Raw genomic sequence first — 19,167 nt, 5'->3', positions numbered from 1 at the left:
CAATAAAATGTCCTCCTTTATGATTGCCTGACGGACCTGCCATAAAATGAACTCGAAATCCCGAAATTAAAGCGTTGCCCCATCCTTCCATCCTTCCATTCGTCCATTCCGGATTCCCCTTTCCTGATTCCATTATGCATGCGACCTTTTCCCAAAGAATTCCATTTGCAGACCGCAGCATAAATATTTCATATGCACATGTTCTTTCTAATCGGGATTATTGATGGGGTTTTCACTCCCGATAGAACCATCCGCTGAACCCTTCCTTCGTTCATTGAAGGATCCCCCGTCGCCGCCCTCTCCCCGTCCGTTTGATGTTTGTTTCCGTTGCGTGGACATAATTTTGACTCTCTGATTTCTTCGGAGCGATAGCTTGGTCACCTGGTGGCCACCTAATTGAAAAAGTTGAGGTAGTTCCTCCTCCACTACCCCCCGGCGTCTGACCTTAATTGCCTCGAATCGATTTTCCACCCAATACACACCTGCACACGTCCTGCTTCGATGTCTCTTTAATGTGATGGCCGCCTTGGCACCCGCCCCGCACCAGGACAGGCGTTAAATTGTGTTCCGTGCCGTCTTGGGAGCCGAAGGACACACGGACCATGAGATTTATGGCCACACAATTACCAAAAGGCTGTTAGCAGGAGGTCGGATTGGTTCGGGTTGGGGGAACTATTCTGGAAAGGCCAACAAAATGCCAGTCCTTCCATCATCGATAAGCCTTAGTTATCTGGTCACGTACTCTCCTTCCGGATACTCCTTCCGCATCCGAAAGAATCCTTGCTGCTGGCTTAGACTCGTTATTAAAGCCGCCTTAATAATGCGGCTAAGCGATGAAGTTATTCACTCGATTCCTCCGATAAAGCAAACAACAGGCCGGCCTGGCCTGGCCTGGGCCCCAATTTATTATGCTAATGTCCGAGTGCTTCAAATCCAATTGCCGTTCCCGTTGCCGTTGCCGATGCTCTTTGGAGAGCGGAAATGTTTGCCAACTTCCGGCGGGGCACTCGGCCGCTCTGACGTCACGATAATTAACTGTGAATGGCGCAACACTTTAACCGGAATCCTTCGGGGGATGCGCAGAAGGCCCTTCCGAAGAAAGAACATTTTACACACGTGTAAGCGCGCCATTAAAACTTTTGGGGGGAAAGGAGAGCGAGAGAACCCTCCCTCCATCTCTCTCTCTCTTAGCCTCCTTCCGGCCTTTCATTGTTCAGGAATTTAATTTGCCACGAAAAAGGGAAAAGGGAAAAGGAGCAGGAGCAGACTGCTAGGGATGTTGCTCCTTGAGGCGATTGTGGCAGCCTTTTCGTGGGGGCGAGATTGTCATCGCAGCTGATTCTGTTTTGATGAAGTCGCTTTCGCCCAGCCCCAGCCCCAGCCCCAGCTCCGGCCCCGACTCTGAAACAACATTGCGAATACGCAACGTGTGCCGCGTGTCTTTCTTTGTGTAGCTATTATTTGTATAAATATTTTCATCTCTGCGTTCGCCTGCGACGCTGATGACAAATTCATAGTCACAGCCGAGGAGAGGAGAGCCGAGGGCTGGCTAAATCAACTTGTTTGCATATATATTATTTGTATACCTAGGAGAAGGGACCCTGCTGCTGCCCCTGCTGCTGCCCCTGCTGCTCCTCCTGCACATGTGTGTCGTTAAATGATGTCCTGTGTGCATGAGTGGAAATTGCATTTTGATTGGCTTGCTGCCGCTGCTGATAGGGCAGCATCATCCATGCCACATGACAAAGCTCCCTCCGAGGAGCCCTCTCTGGGGCCCGCTTCGGGTTCCCCTTCGCTCCGTTCCGCTCCGTCTCTGGTTTTTCTGGTTATTGCACATGAAAACCTTTTTATGTTGGACATAAAATTTGCGTGTTGGCTTTTTGGTGGCCAGCAGGACAAGCAGGAACGGAACGTAAACGTTGTAAAATGGATCTGCTTCGTTATCGAATCGGAGATGCATTGGCTCTACTCTACACTCTCCATTCTCCTGCTCCTTCACGAAGCACAGTTCATAATTTGATTGGAAGCCTCTTTAAATGCGCGGCTTTAAAAGTTGATGGAGTGCTCCCTGGCTGTGGGGTTGTGGGGGGTGCTGTGGGGATTACCATATTAACATATATCTGCGGCAAATGCCAAGCCAAAGGCACAGGCAAGGCAAGGCAAGGCAAGGCCCTGTGTGATACGCACAATAAAACCCGATAAATCCGCCCGAAAATCACAAAATGTTGGAAACTTGAAGACTTTTTCACACGCAAACTGCGGGGAAAGTGCTGCCGGAGCCACGCACACACGGAGGAGGAGCAGTGGGAGGAGGCCTTTGAGTTGGCTTTTATATAAGCATTAGAATGGGGGCTCCCCTCCCCCACTCCCTCTGTTTCTCGTCACTTCTTCTTCCCATAGTGGAGCCGCGTGCGATGCATATTTGAATAAACGTCAATGTAATTGACACTTAAAGGAGAAATGCGAATGGGGCACAGAGCACAGGGAAAGAGAGTGAGAGGCAGAGGAGTCCTGCCCCCCCAGGAGGAAGTCGATGAACGCGTGTCTCTTCTGTACTTCCGACCCCCGCCCAAGGGGGGAGGGAGGGAGTGTGTGCGTGAGCGTGTGTTTACCTGTTTATTTCCGCTTCCACCTGCTTCTCGTGCACCGGCCAGCAAATTGCGTAATTTAGCTCTCTGGAAATGTATTTTGTTTTCCCTTCAATAATTTTAAAGTCGGTGGCAGGATGGCATCGGCTGGGGCAGGCCATAACCATAAGCATTATTCATGTGGCCAACAACCAACCACCCCCAACCCCCCTCTAACCACTCAATCCACCGCTTGTGGGGGAGGAGGAGGGGGGAATAGATTTCATTCTTTGCTTTGCTCTCCCTTCGTTCCGGTCCCTTCGCTCCTTTGCCTCAATTACGCTTTCCCCCAAGAACACTCTTTTTCGAGGCATATTTTTAGGCACTTTTTCCTCGTGCGCTCTCTCTCTCTCTCTCTCTCTCCCACTTCGGGGGCTATAAATACACGTGCGTAGAATGCGTAGAATTTAGTCAACAAACGGACGGAGAGGAGCGGGGATAGAGGAGATCCACTGCCTCCCCCTCGCCCCTCTCTTATGATGTGACAATTACGGAAGCACACTTTTTGGGGCTGGCCCTGACATTTCTCGCGGAGAAAAGCCACAATAAAAACCTGAGAAAAAGGCAAATCAATTTCGCCCCCGCACCCCCTCGTTTCCCCCTCCTACTACAAGGCCTATTACAAAATTTATTTGTTTGTTCGCCGAGCTTTTTTTTTATGGCACTTCGATTTAACAGCAACAAAAACGAGGGAGGGAACGGGAAACCATCATATGGTTTGTTGTTCTTGCAAATATTTTGCGTCGCATTTCTGTTTGTCTTTTGCTGCTTTTTTTTCTGTACCACATAACGTTCTCTCTGCCTCGCACGCTCTCACACACTCTGACACTCTCGCTCCCTCTCTCTCTCTCTCTTGCTCTGTGGGGTCCCGTGTCGTGTCGTTGACTGCTGAAAGTGAAAGTTGTGCTCGATTTTCCATGCCATTGCACGAGCCTAAATGTTCTCTCGCTCTCTCTCTCTGTCTCTCAGAGGATTACATAACGAAAAGGAAAGTGAAAACAGCAGCAAAGCGAAGCAGGAACAAAAAAATTTCGAGTTCAAGGTCCCGCCTAGGCCGCATGCTCAAGAGAAATCGAATGACAAATAAACGGGAGAGAGCGAGGCGAGAGCGCTCTCTTCCGCAGAATGAGCCTAAAAGTAGGCCGAAATTGAGTGGAATCCCTGGTCGCGCTCTGCCTGGGACACCGACACCGACACCGACACCGACGCCCCCTCCCCCTCCCCTTCCCGCAAACAAATGCCGCCAGGGGCGTGGGTAACAAGTTCCTGCTTGCACCAGAAACAGCTGAGCGGACGGAGCCGAGTAGGTGGAAGGAGAGCTGACACGTGTACTGTACCGTTAAATGGAGTGAGAGAGCGATTGCAGTTATCTGCCCCGCTCCTGTTCCAGGCTCCGGGCAGAGGCGATAACGGAAAGGTGCGAGTACTCTCTTGAGATTGCGAGGCCTTCCTTTGCTCCTTGCTCTTCCTTTTGTGTTGCGTACTACTTCCTTGCTTTCCCATGGAATCTTTCTTATCGCGCACAAACATTTGGCATTGCATAATTTGAGGCGCAAACAACAGACATACCAGGGGGTGGAGGGAGTGCCGAAAGTTTCCATCGTAATTGCAAATTACGCAAGCGGGGAATGGGGAGGGGAGACGGAAAGGATAGACAGACAGACAGACAGGCGGACGGACGGACATGGACGAAAGACCAAGAAGCAAGTTATCAAAATGGAATGTTTTTTCTTTTTCTGCTGGCATTTCGAGGGCGTCAAACCGTCGGCCCCGCAAAACAGGGAGAGGGAGAGGATAGTAAAGAAGACGAAGAAGAAGAAGGAGAAGGGGAGTAGAGAAACACGCCAACTACGCATAAAACTAAGGAACTCTTTCTCCCCGCTCCGCGCACAGAAGTTGACACAAGCCGCCGTCGGAGACAATAAACAATATAAACAGGAAGGAAAGAGGGAGAGAGCGATAGAGTGAGGGAACGGGGAACGCGGGGAATGAATGAGCAATGGTAATCGAAGGCATTTATTGTCTGTAAACAAGCAAGAAGAGAGCGCGGAGAGAGAGAGAGAGAGAGAGCATCACATGATGGGAGTCGATGAGCTTCCAAGGTAAACGGAACCTTGGCAGGAGCTCTCTTCTCTTTCGGACTGCCGCCTACGTGCGCTGGAGCAATGCCAAGGCCCGCCCGAGATCTTTTACAGAGAGAAGATCATCGGAAGAGCACCAGCAGCACCAGCAGCAGCGACAGAGCGTGAAAATAAAGAAATTCCGCGCTATCAAGCTATTTTTATTAATGATAATTTTCAGGCGACAAACCGCATAAATCTTTGGACTTTTTCTTTCATTAATTCTTTTATTTATTCGCTTCTGCCACTTGCAACATGTGACCTGCCGTACAGCGGGAGGGCGGCGGGGACTGGACTCCCACGCTTTCGCCTTAAATCTAATATTATTTTTTAATAATCTCTCGCCTTCTGCTTGTGTTTGTCACCGAAGCCCCTTCCATTCTATTCCATGCCGTTCCTTTCCGTCCGATTCCGTTCTCAATAGAATTTGTTTGCACGGGGAACAGGGCCGAGTGGAATGGCTACCCTTCAACGGGGTAGGCTAAGCGCGACAGCCCACTCCCTCTCGCCTGCTTTCTACAGGGTATCCACTAGGCGACTACTCTCGCTCTGCTCGCCTCGTCGGCGGTGGCTGATCGCGAGTCACATGAATTTCGTCGCAGTCTCTGGACTGATGCCGAGACGTGGAAACCCATTTTCAGTTTCATCTGGATTTTCTCATGCGGCGAGCGCGCGGAAGGGTGGAAGGAGCGCTGGCAGCGCGGGCAGCGCGTGGCATCAAAAAAGAACAGTATTTTGGTCACATGCAGAACTACGAACTACGAGAGGGCTGCCACGACGAATGGGGCAGAATAGGAATCACGTGGGTTGGTTCCACTCGCAGTGCCGCCCCCGCACGGGCTATGGAGAGAGAGAAGGAAAGCGAGATAGAGTGTGGAGAGAGAGTGGAGGCCGACCCCCGCTCATTGTCTCGACAATACACATGTTCTTGAGTGACTTTTGATGGATGCCACGCCTCGGCCACATCCTGCAGGAGGAGGGTTCTGCCACATTCGATTCCCTTTTTTTATTTGATTTTTCTTCCCGGGTTTTCCCTTTTTTGGGACGACCCTTTTCCCTTTTTTGGATGCTGATGCTGTTTTCATCTTCTTATCAATTTGCGGGAAAGTTTATTTATTTCCCGGCCCCCCTCCGCAATGTGGGGCATAAATCAGGGTCTGGAATGTCCGGGAGGGAGTCCCACGGAAGTTCCTGCCGGCAGCGGCTCGAAACTTTGGTTTTATTGTAGTTTCGATCCGAGGCAGCACTCCCACATTCGGACTCCGAGGGCCATTGGCCATTGCGTGTCGGTTGGCCATTATTCGTGGACTTCTTTCCGTGCCCCAGACATTGTTTGGACAGAGCATAACACAAATTTAATATTAATTCGCGGGTCACTGCCGCCCACAGCCCCCAGCCCCCAGCCCCCAGCCCTGGAACCAGGGAACAGGGGAGGGAGAATGGCCAATCAATGGGCCACGACGTGGCTGACTGCATGGCTAACTAACAGAATGAATAAGCGAACGAATGGACTGAATGACTGAATGGCTTTCCTTTGATGACTCTTTTTTTTTGTCGGGGCCTCCACTGATGGACTCCATTTCCTCCACTCAATTGTGGCACATCTCGGTGTCGGCCATCAATCATGGCCCTGCCGAAAATTGTTTAGAATAAATGTTATTTTAACTTGTGATTGTTATTGTTGCTGTTGCTGCTGCTGTTGCGTGTCAGCTGTCTTGAATGTTGCTTGTTATTTTAATTAAGCGTTTCATTATGTCACTAATTTGTTGGAATTAAACCAAAAAACAAAAAACAGAAAACAACAAAGAATGCAAGGCGAGAACACATGACAAACAATCGGAACACAAAAAGCTTTAAATTTAAATTTGTTTTTATAAGCAATTATTAGATGATATTATCGTCATCATCAGGCGGATAGACGGACGGACGGACACATGGACAGATGGACAGCCGTCTGCGAATGTGTGTGTGGATGTGCGACCCCCACCACACATATCAATCTTCCGTTACGGGAGTGTTGCCGGTTCTGTTTTGGCTTGGCAAATGTTGAATGATAATTGTTAGTTTTTGCCACTTCTGTTGTGTTCACACACTCATCCATTCACTCGGATACAGATACTTACACTCTGTATCTGTATCTCTGTCTGTGTCTGTATCTCTGTTATAACTCATCCGTTGGCATTCAGTGATTGCCCGTTCTCCGCACTTTTTTGTGGCTTGCTTTTGTACCTTTTGTTGGCTTTATTGCTCGGCATTTAGATAAACACTCGGAGCACACACACACACACACAGACAAAGAGAGAAAGATACAGATACATTTGCAGAGGGAGCTGGGCCGCAGGAGGCTCCCGATTCCGGCCTGTCTGTTGGCTGAGGGCACACACAAAAAGTGATATATAATAGCCAGGGTAAACGATAGCCTACCCTCCCCCCGCACGCCCCACTTGGGAAGCCACCCCCACCCCCGCCCCCGCCGAGAGTTGTCAACACTTGAGTGGCATGTTGGTCGAGTCCTTCGTCCTTCTGTTGCTGCTTCTGCTGCTGCTGTCACTGAAAAAAGCCCTGAGATTATCACAAAGGATAAATCAATATTGTACGAACAAAGATTTAGCCTTTGATTCCGCCGGCTACTGGTAGCACACGGGGATTATCCTAATCCCCATAATGCCCTCCCTTTCTGGTCGATTTGCGTTCGTTTTTTGCTTGATAGCTTATCGATAAGTATCGATGTAACGATAATTAGGAGACCAATGCCCCAGCCTGTATGTGGCAGCCCCTTTGCTGTGTTCTGCCCCGCCCCACGAATTCGGGGGCGACAAACACCTGTTCGGCCCAGACACTTTGCGCCACACATATTCCGCCGATTGATCATTTATCGCATCGTTTATCTGTCGTTTGTATCGTCATCACATTCCGTGGGGGGTTCCCCCCTCTAATCGTGGGAGCAGCTTGTGCCTCTAATTCTCCATCTGCTCCCTCTCCCTTCCCACCTTTGAGTGCCTCGTCATTCTCCCTATTGCCGTTGTTGTTCTCTTTCTTTCTTTCTCTCCCTTTTTTGTGTGGCTTTTGCCTGTCGTTGGCAGAAAGAAACAAAAAACTTGATTTGATTTCAGCCGTCTGCCGCTTGCCTGCCTGCTCCCTCTCTCTCTCTCCCTTTCTCTGTCTGTGTTCTTCCTACTCTCCCTCTGCCTCCCGTATGTGTTGCTGCCTTATCATATGTTCCATTGCCTGTGCATTGCCAAATCTCTTCTTTTTTTCTTGTATTTTGCGGATTTTTATTCATTTTCGTGTTTTACTTTTTGCAAAGTGCTCGACGCCGCCTGGCCCCGTGGAAACCAGTTTCACCAGATGCCGGCCGGCACATACACTCACACATGCATGTACCTACATACATATGTGCAAATAAAAGCACACATTCAGGTCTGCCGCCTGCTCGCTCCCACCCCGTCCCACCCCGTCCCACCCCGTCCCACCCCGTCCCATTCTCACTCCATTCCACTCCATTCCTCACGCGATCGTAAAGCTGCTCAACTCTTTGGGTCGCTCTCGCTCTCTCCAACGCGCTCTCTTAATTGCTCTCTCTTTTGCAGCTGGAGTAGTTTATGCTTCTACTGGCACGTAACACCAGACAGAGTTAACCGGGTTTTCTGCGGAATTCCAAATGCGTTCGCACCTGTCTGTCCCCACCTCTGCACTGTTGTTGTGTATTTGTGTATCTGTTAGATGACGCGACGCCGTGAGTGGGTCTGTCTGTGTCTGCGCTGTTGCCCCTTTCGGTTTCACGAATACTATTGAGCATATTTCGCAAATTGTTTGGAGAATTACGTGTCAACGGGGGGGTCTGTAATGGCAGCGGAACTTATGAAATAATTCTCCAGCCTCAAGTAAATGCCTTACATGGCGCACAGTACAGTAGGGGAGGGGCCGGTAGACATTTGCCCCGATTTGTAACTGCGCAAATGATTTTCTCATTCCATCGATTTTCAGTAGTATACAATGTACACTCTCGATATGGCTATGGCTATGGCTATGAATTTGGTTGTGGGCAGATATCTGGGCATCATCTGTCTTGCTGTCAAGCGAGCCAAGCGATTCGATCTACAAGCGATTGTCTGCCAAGAGAGCGAGAGAGAGAGAGAACTCGAACTTTCCACTCAGAGAGAGCAAGTGCAGACTGCACTTAAGAAAGATGGAGAGAGAGAGAGAGAGAGAGAGAGGGAGCGCGCCCAAGTTGTATTTATAGTAATTCGAACTTTAGTTCCCTTTCCGATAAGGAAGAACTTTCCATTCCACCATTCCCCCAGTCAATATCATATTCCTGTGTCACCGTTCTTGAGTCATTCTTAGGCGTGGGTGTGTATGTGTGTGTGTGTGTGTGTGTGTGTGTGGAGTAGTATGCTACCGTTTAGGAACACAAACGATTTGGGGGCTTGTCTGGTGACGATTGAGCATGATGCGGCAGTTTGCGATCTTTGCGAGGGGTGGGGGAGATCCCGCTGATAATTGAAATTGCACATAATACCCGTACTCGTACTGGTACGCCAACCTCTGTCTCGGAAGGCGAGTGCTATATAGTAGACCGGTTTATCTGTACGCCCTGCAATCATCGGCCCGATTTATTTGGGTCATATACTACATATTCTCGGGTCTCCCTTCCCTTTCCCTTGCCCTTTTCGTGGCTCTGGAGCGTGCATTTTAATGTGATTGAAGTCCGACGACAGTTGATTTGTGTCTTGTGGTCCGGAGAGACGGAGAATTGCAGCAGCATTTCAGCGTCAGCGTCAGTCTGCGGTGGCAGGCACTCTCCCGTGGCAGCAGCCACAAATAGCATCCATCGAAAAAGGGGTGAAAAATTCCTTCCAGCGAAGAAGATGTCTTCTGGTTTTCCTTAGCTTCTTTTCGTTTATTTGTTTTGTTTGCTTTTGGCACACTTTGTGTTTATTTTTACTTGATTTTTCCGCGAATGTTTTGCGGGCTCTGGGACACGGGAAATGCCAAGCGATGACAGGAGGCCATAACTGGACTGCGATGATCTTGTCCAGAAATTCGAAATGAATAATATTCGACTCGTCGATATTGTTGTAGAATCATTAAAGAGCCGCTAATGGATCGATTCTGAATGGAAAAGGGAATTTCAGTTTCATTTTTGTTTTTGTTTCTATTTTAAGCATTTCTGGGATTACTTTTATCACAATTTTCGGTAGCATCTCGCCAGATACTGCCCCGATACTGCTCTGCTCCGTTCTTGTCGGTTCGGTGCGGATTTTTGCATATTCTCTCAAGCATTTTGGCCATTAAATGGCACCACCCTGCCTGCCTCCGTTTATTTATTGTTCATTTTCGCTGTGTAGCAAACATTCTTTCCCCCGAATATAATTCGAATTTATTTCTGTCGACACGGGAGCCAGAAACTGCATAAAGATGTGGAATTTATTTCCATTCTATTCTGTTTGTCGTGTTTCACCTTTGTTTGAGATGGTTTGGGGCCTGTATTGTGCCTCTGGAAGATTCTGACATTTTTGAGTGGCGAATGGGTTGGGTGGGGGAATCGCCTCCAGCTCATGACGAAGCATTTAACGAAGAGGCTCGTGAGATTTCATCAGAAAGTTGTGTAAATCGTGTTGCAGTTGAAAGATACACACACACACACACGAACCTATACATATACAGTTTTATTTCGTTTCCAAGGCGAACCGTAAAAGTGCTCTCGTGCCGTCGAGCCTTGTGTCTATTCACTCTCTCACTCGCTCTCTCTTATTTCCCTCGTTCGTCCTGCCAGCCTATTGCGTCCTTGATTGTGTGGCTGTATCTGTGTGCTGTGTGTTTGTGTCCCTTTTTATGCCCATCACGCAATGGCTCTAGTTTTATGACGAAATTAGCGAATGTCGTCCCACTGGCAGGTCTCATACATTTGTGAAATTTGAAATAAAGACCAGACCGCACCCCCTACATCGAAACGGGAAATTGGAAAAGCAATGGAGATGAATATGAATGGATCTCCTTGCTTTCCTTCTCATTTTTTATGGGGAATTCCACTCCGATGGCATACTCTCAGGCGCCTATGTGGTATCTCCTCTGAACGGACGGCAACAGCACGGCAAGCAGTGCACGTCGCTCCATTCCCGTTATCGGGCTATCAGCTGTGGGCCTGCAGGGTTCAACGTTTACCGTTTGCCAGATTAGAGGCCTACGTACCTACTCGCCGCTGCTTTCAATCTCACTCACACTCGCACTCGCACTTGAGTTTTAGTGGCCTCTTCCGGCTGTCGAAGAGAGACAGCACAGAGAGGAAGAGCCAGCTGATGGAGAAAAACCAGAGCGGAACGGTGCGGAGCACACATTTGTTTGGCATAAAAACAATAATAAATAGCAAACGTTGTGTGAGATGGCAAACGTTTCGCACTCGAGCGATGAGTCAAGCGCTGCATAGGCACTCAAAGAGAGTGCGCCGGCGCCGCTCTCCTGCGCTACACTCTCTTTTTGCTGGCGTTCTCCCGCGACGCTTTGGGGCTGGCTGCGGCCTGCGGCCTGCGCTGGCGTTTCACTCAATAGCACAGCCCCCGACAATTTCCTTCGACACTGTTGTTAAACTTCGTCCACCCTGTTATCTATGTTAAGGTATTCCAGCAGCATGTTATACCAAGTGTCGGCTGCGCAGTCAAGAATCGGCGGCAGCACTCTCCAAACATGCCACTCAAGCCCTCGACAGCGACAGCGACAGCGACTGCGGCACGGCACTCTCTCTTAAAAACTTAAATACAAAAAATGTTTCCACTCATTCTTCTCTGGGTCTTCGAAAGCAAAAGCTAAGCAAAGCAGCGCTCCGCAGCGCCAGCACAGCACCCGAGCAAACACTTTTCGTGCACTTCTCTCCAACAACACAAACACTCTCGAGCAGAGCAGAACCTGGACGCTGCCACGGAACTGTGTGTGCGCTGAGTGTGGTGTGTGCTAAAAACTATTAACTAAACTCTGCTGCTGCTCTCTGCTCTATCTCCCCCTCCACTCACTCCGGGGTGCCGTGTCGCCGTGTCGTGCTTAAAAACAATCGTCGATTGACGTTTGTGTTTTTTACTTCGCCAGCTACGGTCAGAATCGGTTGAATCGCAACGGATCGGATCGGAACGGGATCAGATCGAAAACAAATTCGAAGCGCGAGTCCCTCCCCCCTCATACTTATACTCGACTGGTGCAAAAAATATAAAAGTCAATAATAACGCAAGAAGCATTCGAGAATAACTGTAAATATTGAAAATAGTAAACGGAACGGGAGAAATGCAAAGTTAATTAAAGGAAATTTCGAGATAGAGAGTTTCGATCAAAGGTAAAGATCCGCTAGGAAATTTCAACTGGCGAAAAAGTTAATAAATTACATAAAATATCAAGAGCAAAGGCGTTCCAATTTTGTATTTTGTGATGTGAATATCGTGGAATAAAACAAATTCTAAAACCAAGAAACAAAAATTAAACAAATTGCCATAGAGAAAAACAAAAAAAAAATGACAAAAATAAACTTTATTATGCGTGGAATGACACACAAACACACACACACACACAAACACACTCGTGCAGATAATATATAGCTTAAAGTATATAAAATTCCTATTTTAATCAGCCTGCTATTATGTGTGTGTCTGTGTGAGTGTGTGTGTGTGTGGAGGAGATTATCAAAATCAGCAACGATCTGCTATGCTCTGATCTCTGGTCCGTCCATGTCCAGATCCAGATCCGCGTTCAGGTTCATATTGGAAATGTGTATGCAAACGTTTGTTACCCTCGGTCTAAAAGCCGCTTAAGAACGATCTTAATGCGCGTTTTAGAATTTAATCCAACGAAAGTGGGGAGAAAGGAAGAAGAGTCGAAAGTTTTACACAACACTCGATCCTAACCTGCAATTGCGATTGCATTCTGCGTGCATTCGCTGCTGCTGCCGCTGCCGCTGCCTCAGCCGCTGCTCTGCTCTGCCGTTGTCCAAAAATGCTCTCTCCGCCTGGTAGGCCTCACTCTGCCCCTCTCTCAATCACTCTCTCCGCTCCACGGACCAGGCAGCTCTGTGTGTTTTGTTCTTTCTTCTTCGTTTCTTGTTCTTTTACGGGGCAGCAGCCGCATTGCATTTGCAAATTTGCATTACATAAAATTGCTGAGCGAGCGCTGGCATTTGTTTATGCCAGAATATAGAAATTAATTAAAGGTAAAGTGTGCGTTTAATTGCGAGTGCAACGCAACTGTGGAGAGGTCTGTCTGGCCCCCGATTTCCCCCGTGTCCAGTGTTTGTTCCGTGTCAGTGTTTGTTGTGCATCCCCCTCCCCGCTCGCCCGGGGGGCCAACCAATTGATTACACAACTCCCCGAGTAAACATATTCTCCTCAATTTCTGTCGGTTGTACGCTCTTTTGATCTGCTTAATTCAGGGTCCATTGTGCCTGCCAGCCCCCTCCCTCCCCTACTGCTATCCACTATACGCTACTGGCTTTTTTTCGTTCATTCAATTTGCTACACACACAGGGACAGCGACACACACACCAGACTCTTCTGACAGAGCGCAATTACTGCTATTTTACGCTGCGTTGGTCCATGCGTCGGAAGAGGGGAGGGGTGGCGGGAGCAGCGGATCCACTATAGGCGTGTACACGTTATTTCTCTGCAATTGAAATCAGCGGAAGAGGAGAAAAAAGAACACACAGCCTCTCCTCTGCTTATGTCTCTCTGTCTCTGTCTCTGACTGTTTGTTGTCGTCTGCTTGCTTGTTTTGTTCCTCGCTCTCTCTCTGTCTTTATAGGCGCTGATTCTGTATATCTGTCGCTGCTCTGCTCTGTTATGCTCCTCTCTCTGTTCTTTTTTGCCTCTGCCTTCGACGCAATTTGTTACACAATAAGAAATTGTTGCTTTAATTTACATAGCATCCCGCACCCCCTTGCGACTGCACTCCTCTCATTTCAAAGATCTATTTGCATGGCCGATGCATTACTAATGTGCTCTTAAATGTTTTACTGTCATTCCACTCCTCCTCTCTCCCATTTGCTTGTACTTAAACTTCGTTTAGTTGCGCTCTTCGCACACGGTAATTAATTTGTGCATTTGCACACACACACACACAGAGAGTGTGTGAGAGAGAGGGAGAGCTGTGCTGGGCTGTTTCCAAGCCAAAAGCGCGAGCAGGAAGGCGCATACATCAGGCGATCGAACAGCGCTGCTGCTGCCGCTGCTGCTGCCGCTGCTGCTGCCGCTGCTGCTGCTGACGCTGACGCTGACTCCGCACTTCAGCTTTGACGCGGCTCAGGGCGAATCGCGACTGGGGGCCCACAGTTCAAAAGCTCTGGGGATCGATAGTGCGATAGTCCCGTTATCACTTATCAGCCTCTGGTGGGTGCACTTCTCAAACACTTCATTCCCACTCCACTGCCCGCCCCACTCTGCCCCCCACTCCGCTCGAGTGGATGCCTAATTACGATGACGTGATGTAAGCCTTTTCGGAGCAGCCCTGGAACGGAACGGTGTCTGGTTCTAACTGGTTGCAGCAGGCATAAGCCGCAGTCGGCCAACAATTGGCGATCCCGTCCCCCGCCACAACAAAAGAAGATGAAGCAATTATCTAGATGTATCTGCTATTGTGTTCTGCATCTGTGTGTATGTGTATCTGTGTGTTCTGTGTCAGGTGGGTGTGTCTAGATCCATCGATTCTGCCCCCGCCCACCACTCTTTCCGGGTTGCGCAACAACTCCCGGAATGACATTGGGAACCCACTAAAGTGGGCTGGGCTATCTATCTATCTAGATTGAAAAACCCTCACTTCACTTCACTTCAATGTCGTACATGACTTCGCACCTCCGCGAAGAATCCCGCCCCCAGGGTGCCCCTGAATTGTGGCTCTGGTACTCTGGACTTCTGGTATTTCACCAGAGAGACGAGCCCCCAAAAAAAAACGTCGACTCCGACTGCCGTCTGGGGCTGGGGCTTTGTGTCTCAAATCTCAAATTATAAATAATATTCCGTTGTTTTGTTGTTTTGTCGCTGGTTATATTCCGCCTCATCATGTCCAGCACTTGAGGCCGCCGACGCACAAATATAGATCGATCGAGTGTTTTCCGTAATGTTCAGTCGTCAGTCGTTCAGTCGTACAGCCGCTCAGCTGTGAATATCGTGTGATGATGATGTGGTGGTGCTGGCCGGCGCCTTTATCACGATCAGTACCGGCTGTCGGGTCGGGGCATTCCACGATGATTTCACGGGGGCCCCACGGGGGCTTCACGCGTCTAACGTTTGATACTCACCCGCTCCATGCATGCACACCTCACGACCATTAGCCCAGAGGTTGGGGCAGGGGCAGGGGCAGAGCCAGCTGCCTTAGTCGGCCGATCATGAAGGCGAGCGCACTATCTTATCAAAGACAGGCAACAAAAAACATTTGCAAAACAATCAAATTTGGCCGAGAGACGCCGAGAAGAGTGTCCGTGTTGCTGTGCTCTGTCCTCTCTCCCTCTCTCTTTAGAGATTACTGACATTCGGAGGGGCAGGCGCCTTATCAATGTGGGTGGGGTGGAATGGGGGATTGCTAGGGTTCAGCCTTCAGCTCTTGTGCTATTGCCTTGTGAGACATCGGACACACCCACCTTCCGTGCGAGCAGTGCCTTTCCGATCGCTATCTATCACGGCTGCCCGGCGAGTGCTCCCCGAACGCGTCGCTTCTGATTCCGAGTGTCTGGATAAGTGATAAGAGGTGAACGCTGGATGCGTGGAATCCATGCTCTCGATCGATTGGATGGCGGTGTGGGGGTGACCCCGAAACCGGGTGCCTTGGCGGGGCTTATCGGCAGAGGAAAATTTTCCAATGCTCCAGCGGTTGTGAAATTTAGTAATGGGAAGCCAGGCAGACCAGGCCAGACCAGACCCCGCCCGCCGTGTCCATCGTTAACTAGTTAATCAGTTGACTTAAGGAGGTGCAGGGGAGACCTTAGTTAGGCAACACATCCGACCCTCCAGGGTGCGGTGGGGGTGGGGGTGTGGGTGGCTCAATTCGGCTCGTTGGAGGGGGCGGGAGGGAGACCTAGTGTTAATTTCTAAGTCTGCTAATTGCTAATTACTAACCAGAGAACGAGTGCGAGGCAGCTGCCACACAGTAGCAGCTGCTGCCACACGCGACTGTGATTGTGTGATTCTGTGTGTGCTCTGTGTGCTCACTGCACAGATACTTTGTTGGAAGATACATTGTGAAGCACATACATTTCCGAGATACGAAAGTATCTGCCCCGACTGTATCGCGCGCTTTTCTCGGTGCCTGTGGGTGTAACAAACGAGTGCAAACGCGAAAAGAAAACCAAATGAACAAAAAGAACGCAAAAGAACCGACATATCGCATACCCTATAAGTATATAAATCATTTCGAAACGCGCTTCGATTCGTCATTCTTGCAGTAATCTTGAGAACAAACATGAGATTTACTCACTCGCTCAGCAAACGGCGGCAAGTGAGCAAAAGGAACAACAACAACAACACCAACAAGCATCATCTGACATCGATAACAACAACAAAAACAACACAACAGAAACAGCAACAACAACAGCAGCAGAGGAAGAAACATCAAACTGCGAAACAGCTAAGAAAATCGAAGCTCCAATAGAGCTTGAGGAGAAGCCCCAATCGATTCCGATACCGACTTCGATTTTGAGCGAGGAATCGGCGACGGAAATCAACAACAATCCAGAGCCAGATCCAGAGCCAGAGCTGTTGGCAGCAAAGAAAACTCCAATTCCAACCGAAATTTCTGCTGCTGCTGCTGCAACCAACCCACCAACACCAACAACAACAACAACAACAACAACAACAACTGAAACAGCAACCCCACTCACCAACCAACAACAACAACAACTGCAGGCAGAAGAACTCCACATCAAGCGAGAGAACCACTCGCCGGGTCCCCGCACCATCACAGCACAGCTGATCAGCAACAACAACAACAGCAACTGCGGCGGCAGCCTGCGGATCGAGGAGAAGCGCCCCAAGTCGGTGACTGCTTCGGTGTTCCGGCCCAGTCCGGCGCCACCTCTCACCCCACCAGCCATATCCATATCCCCAGCAGCAGGTGGAGGGGCAGGGTTCAAGAAAACAGCAGAGCCCACTCTGCCGCCGACAACAACTGCAACGGCAGCGATTCTCTCGTCGAGCAATCAGCAGCAGCCACAGCAGCAGAACCTGCAAGCGACTCAAGATATGAGTAAGGGATTCCTATCATTCGCTGACGATGGACGAGGCCTAACAAGTGAGTATCCCAGCGACACACCCGTCGCAAGTTAAACCACTCTGCTAATCCACTTTTTAAATGTATTTAGAACGAACTCAATTCGGTTGGGGATCATCCGGCTGATACGCTGATACGCTGATAGCAAGATAAGCGGAAGGGTAGAAAGCATTGCATGAAGTACGAGTACACATCCATCAAATGCATCAGGTGCAGTGCTGCGTTCAAGGCTAAAGAGTCAACGTATCGCCGCTCACCAGCACTCACCAACACTCATTGATGTTCACCAACACTTGCACGCACACACATTCCACAACAACAACAGCTCATTCATATGTATTGCCTGCGCCTCTGCCTCTATCGTTTGGATTGTTGTTTATAGATTCTATGCATAAATGCGGGACGGGGCAACGAGCGGCAGAACTTTTGCAGTGACGCGCGCTATTTGATGTGATTTGACGCATTGTCGTAACCCCCTGAGGCAGCGTCGATTGGTTGATTGGTCAGTCATTCAGTCACTCAGTCACTCAGTCCCTCCGTCGTTCTGGCGATCAGTCCGTCGGTTTGCTGGTTTTTCTGCTTATCTGCCAGTGCCTGACTCTGGCCGCAATTTGCGCAAATAAAACTATTTACTTGTAAAGACAACAACAACAACACAGCACATTCCCATTCCCTCGCTTTCCACCCCGCCACGCCCCCCAAGAACTGCATTTAGTAAACAATGTTCAGTGGTTGCCTCGCCTCGCCTCGCTTCGCCTCGCCTCGCCTGATAAGTGCATAATATAAATGTATATAAAGCCATATAAACGAGTAGTATATAGTGGGTTCCACTCCTCACTCAACCGAATGCCGGTTGCCAGTGCATTTTCCGGCTCTAAGCGGCGGCAGCCCCTCTTATGTCATGCTAGCCGGCACATTACGCATACGTAGCGTATTCGAATAGAATAACAATTCAGATGCAATCGACCAGATATGCATATGCATCAGCTTCCCATAATATGTGATACATTTAAAGATCGCCCATCGACACAAGAGTATACGCTGGGGTCCCTTTTTTGTGTCTATCGATGGAATAAAGTAAGCAGTAGATCCCGCTAAGGTGCAAGCAGTAGATCAGGCTCTGAATAGTATTGGGCAGCTGAGAAGCAGAGGGTAAAGCAAAACAAGCAGTGTAGGAATCTAGGAAGAGGCTGGTAGGCAGTACAAGCAGTACTAAGAGTGCAAATAAAGCAGTTTCTAAGCAGTAACATGAGTCTTCCAATGAATCTCTCGATGTAACCCCCCGATGAATTGAAATAATTTATCTTATAGGATCAATCCGTCAGATCTCACGCTGTGGAAAAATACTCTGCTGCTCCGCCCTGCTCTGTCCGATTGTGTGTGTGGCAGCATCCGAAAGGCCATTGGAAAATTTTAGATATTCTTTTTTAGTGGCGAGAGAATTTGTGTGTGGTTTATTTTTTGTGTTCTTTTCTTTTCTGTTTTCTGTTTTCTGTTTTGTTTTTTATTTTTCTATTTTTTGTATTTTTTTGGGGCTCCCACTTGCACGCTTCTGTCGCCTGGTGACAAGAGCCCGAAATATGAATATTAACTTGAGCCAATTAATATGTTAAGCGATGCGCGGCAGTCGTCGGACGCAGCGGGAGTGAAAGAGTGGAGAAAGAGCCACAGAGAGAGGAACGTTTTGGCGCGTGTGCCAAGGTCCGGCCATGGATCAAGCGGATCTGTCTCGCATGTGTCCCGCTCCCCTTCCAGCACCGCACTCCTGCGTCGTTTGCCACTTGGCCACATAGCTCTCTGCTGCCCAAATTTTGGGTATTTTTTGAAATTGCTTCTCTTCTGAAAGGAGGGGGACCTGCCTCTGCCTCTGCCCCTAATCGCTTTCGCTTTCTGTTGACATTTTGCGCTGCCTGCCGCAGATACTACCGATACAGATACAGATACGGATACCTGTCGCCCCCCCTCCGCCATTGGCTGTATTTATTTTCGTTTCGTGGAACGTAAATAAACAGGGAAACGCCGCACCGCAGCAACTTTGGCTTTATTTTTGTCTCGTCTGCAGCTTCGGATTCGGGAATCAGGAAGGGGGTTCTGGAATGGTTCTAGAACTATGGGCAGGTTGCTTTCCCTCAAACTTGAGATATTCCACTCCTCTAATCAGCGTTTGATTGCGATTGCAGTCCAGA

General features: G+C 49.1%; 1 protein-coding gene across 1 annotated transcript in view; it reads left to right on the top strand.

The window, feature by feature from the left end:
- Nucleotides 1-19,167, top strand: part of LOC6594903 (protein similar) — a 64,116-nt gene that overhangs the window by 27,591 nt on the left and 17,358 nt on the right. The window contains exons 8-9 of the mRNA XM_026987135.1: nt 16,158-16,245; nt 16,366-17,002. Coding sequence (XP_026842936.1) covers nt 16,158-16,245; nt 16,366-17,002 — 725 coding nt within the window. The remainder of the gene's footprint in view (nt 1-16,157; nt 16,246-16,365; nt 17,003-19,167) is intronic.

Source organism: Drosophila persimilis, unplaced genomic scaffold (assembly GCF_003286085.1).
Source record: "Drosophila persimilis strain 14011-0111.01,24,50 unplaced genomic scaffold, DperRS2 tig00000000-arrow-pilon, whole genome shotgun sequence".
Classification (NCBI taxonomy): domain Eukaryota; kingdom Metazoa; phylum Arthropoda; class Insecta; order Diptera; family Drosophilidae; genus Drosophila; species Drosophila persimilis.
Note: the sequence above shows the minus strand (reverse complement) of the source record. Positions and strands in the feature narration are given on the sequence as shown.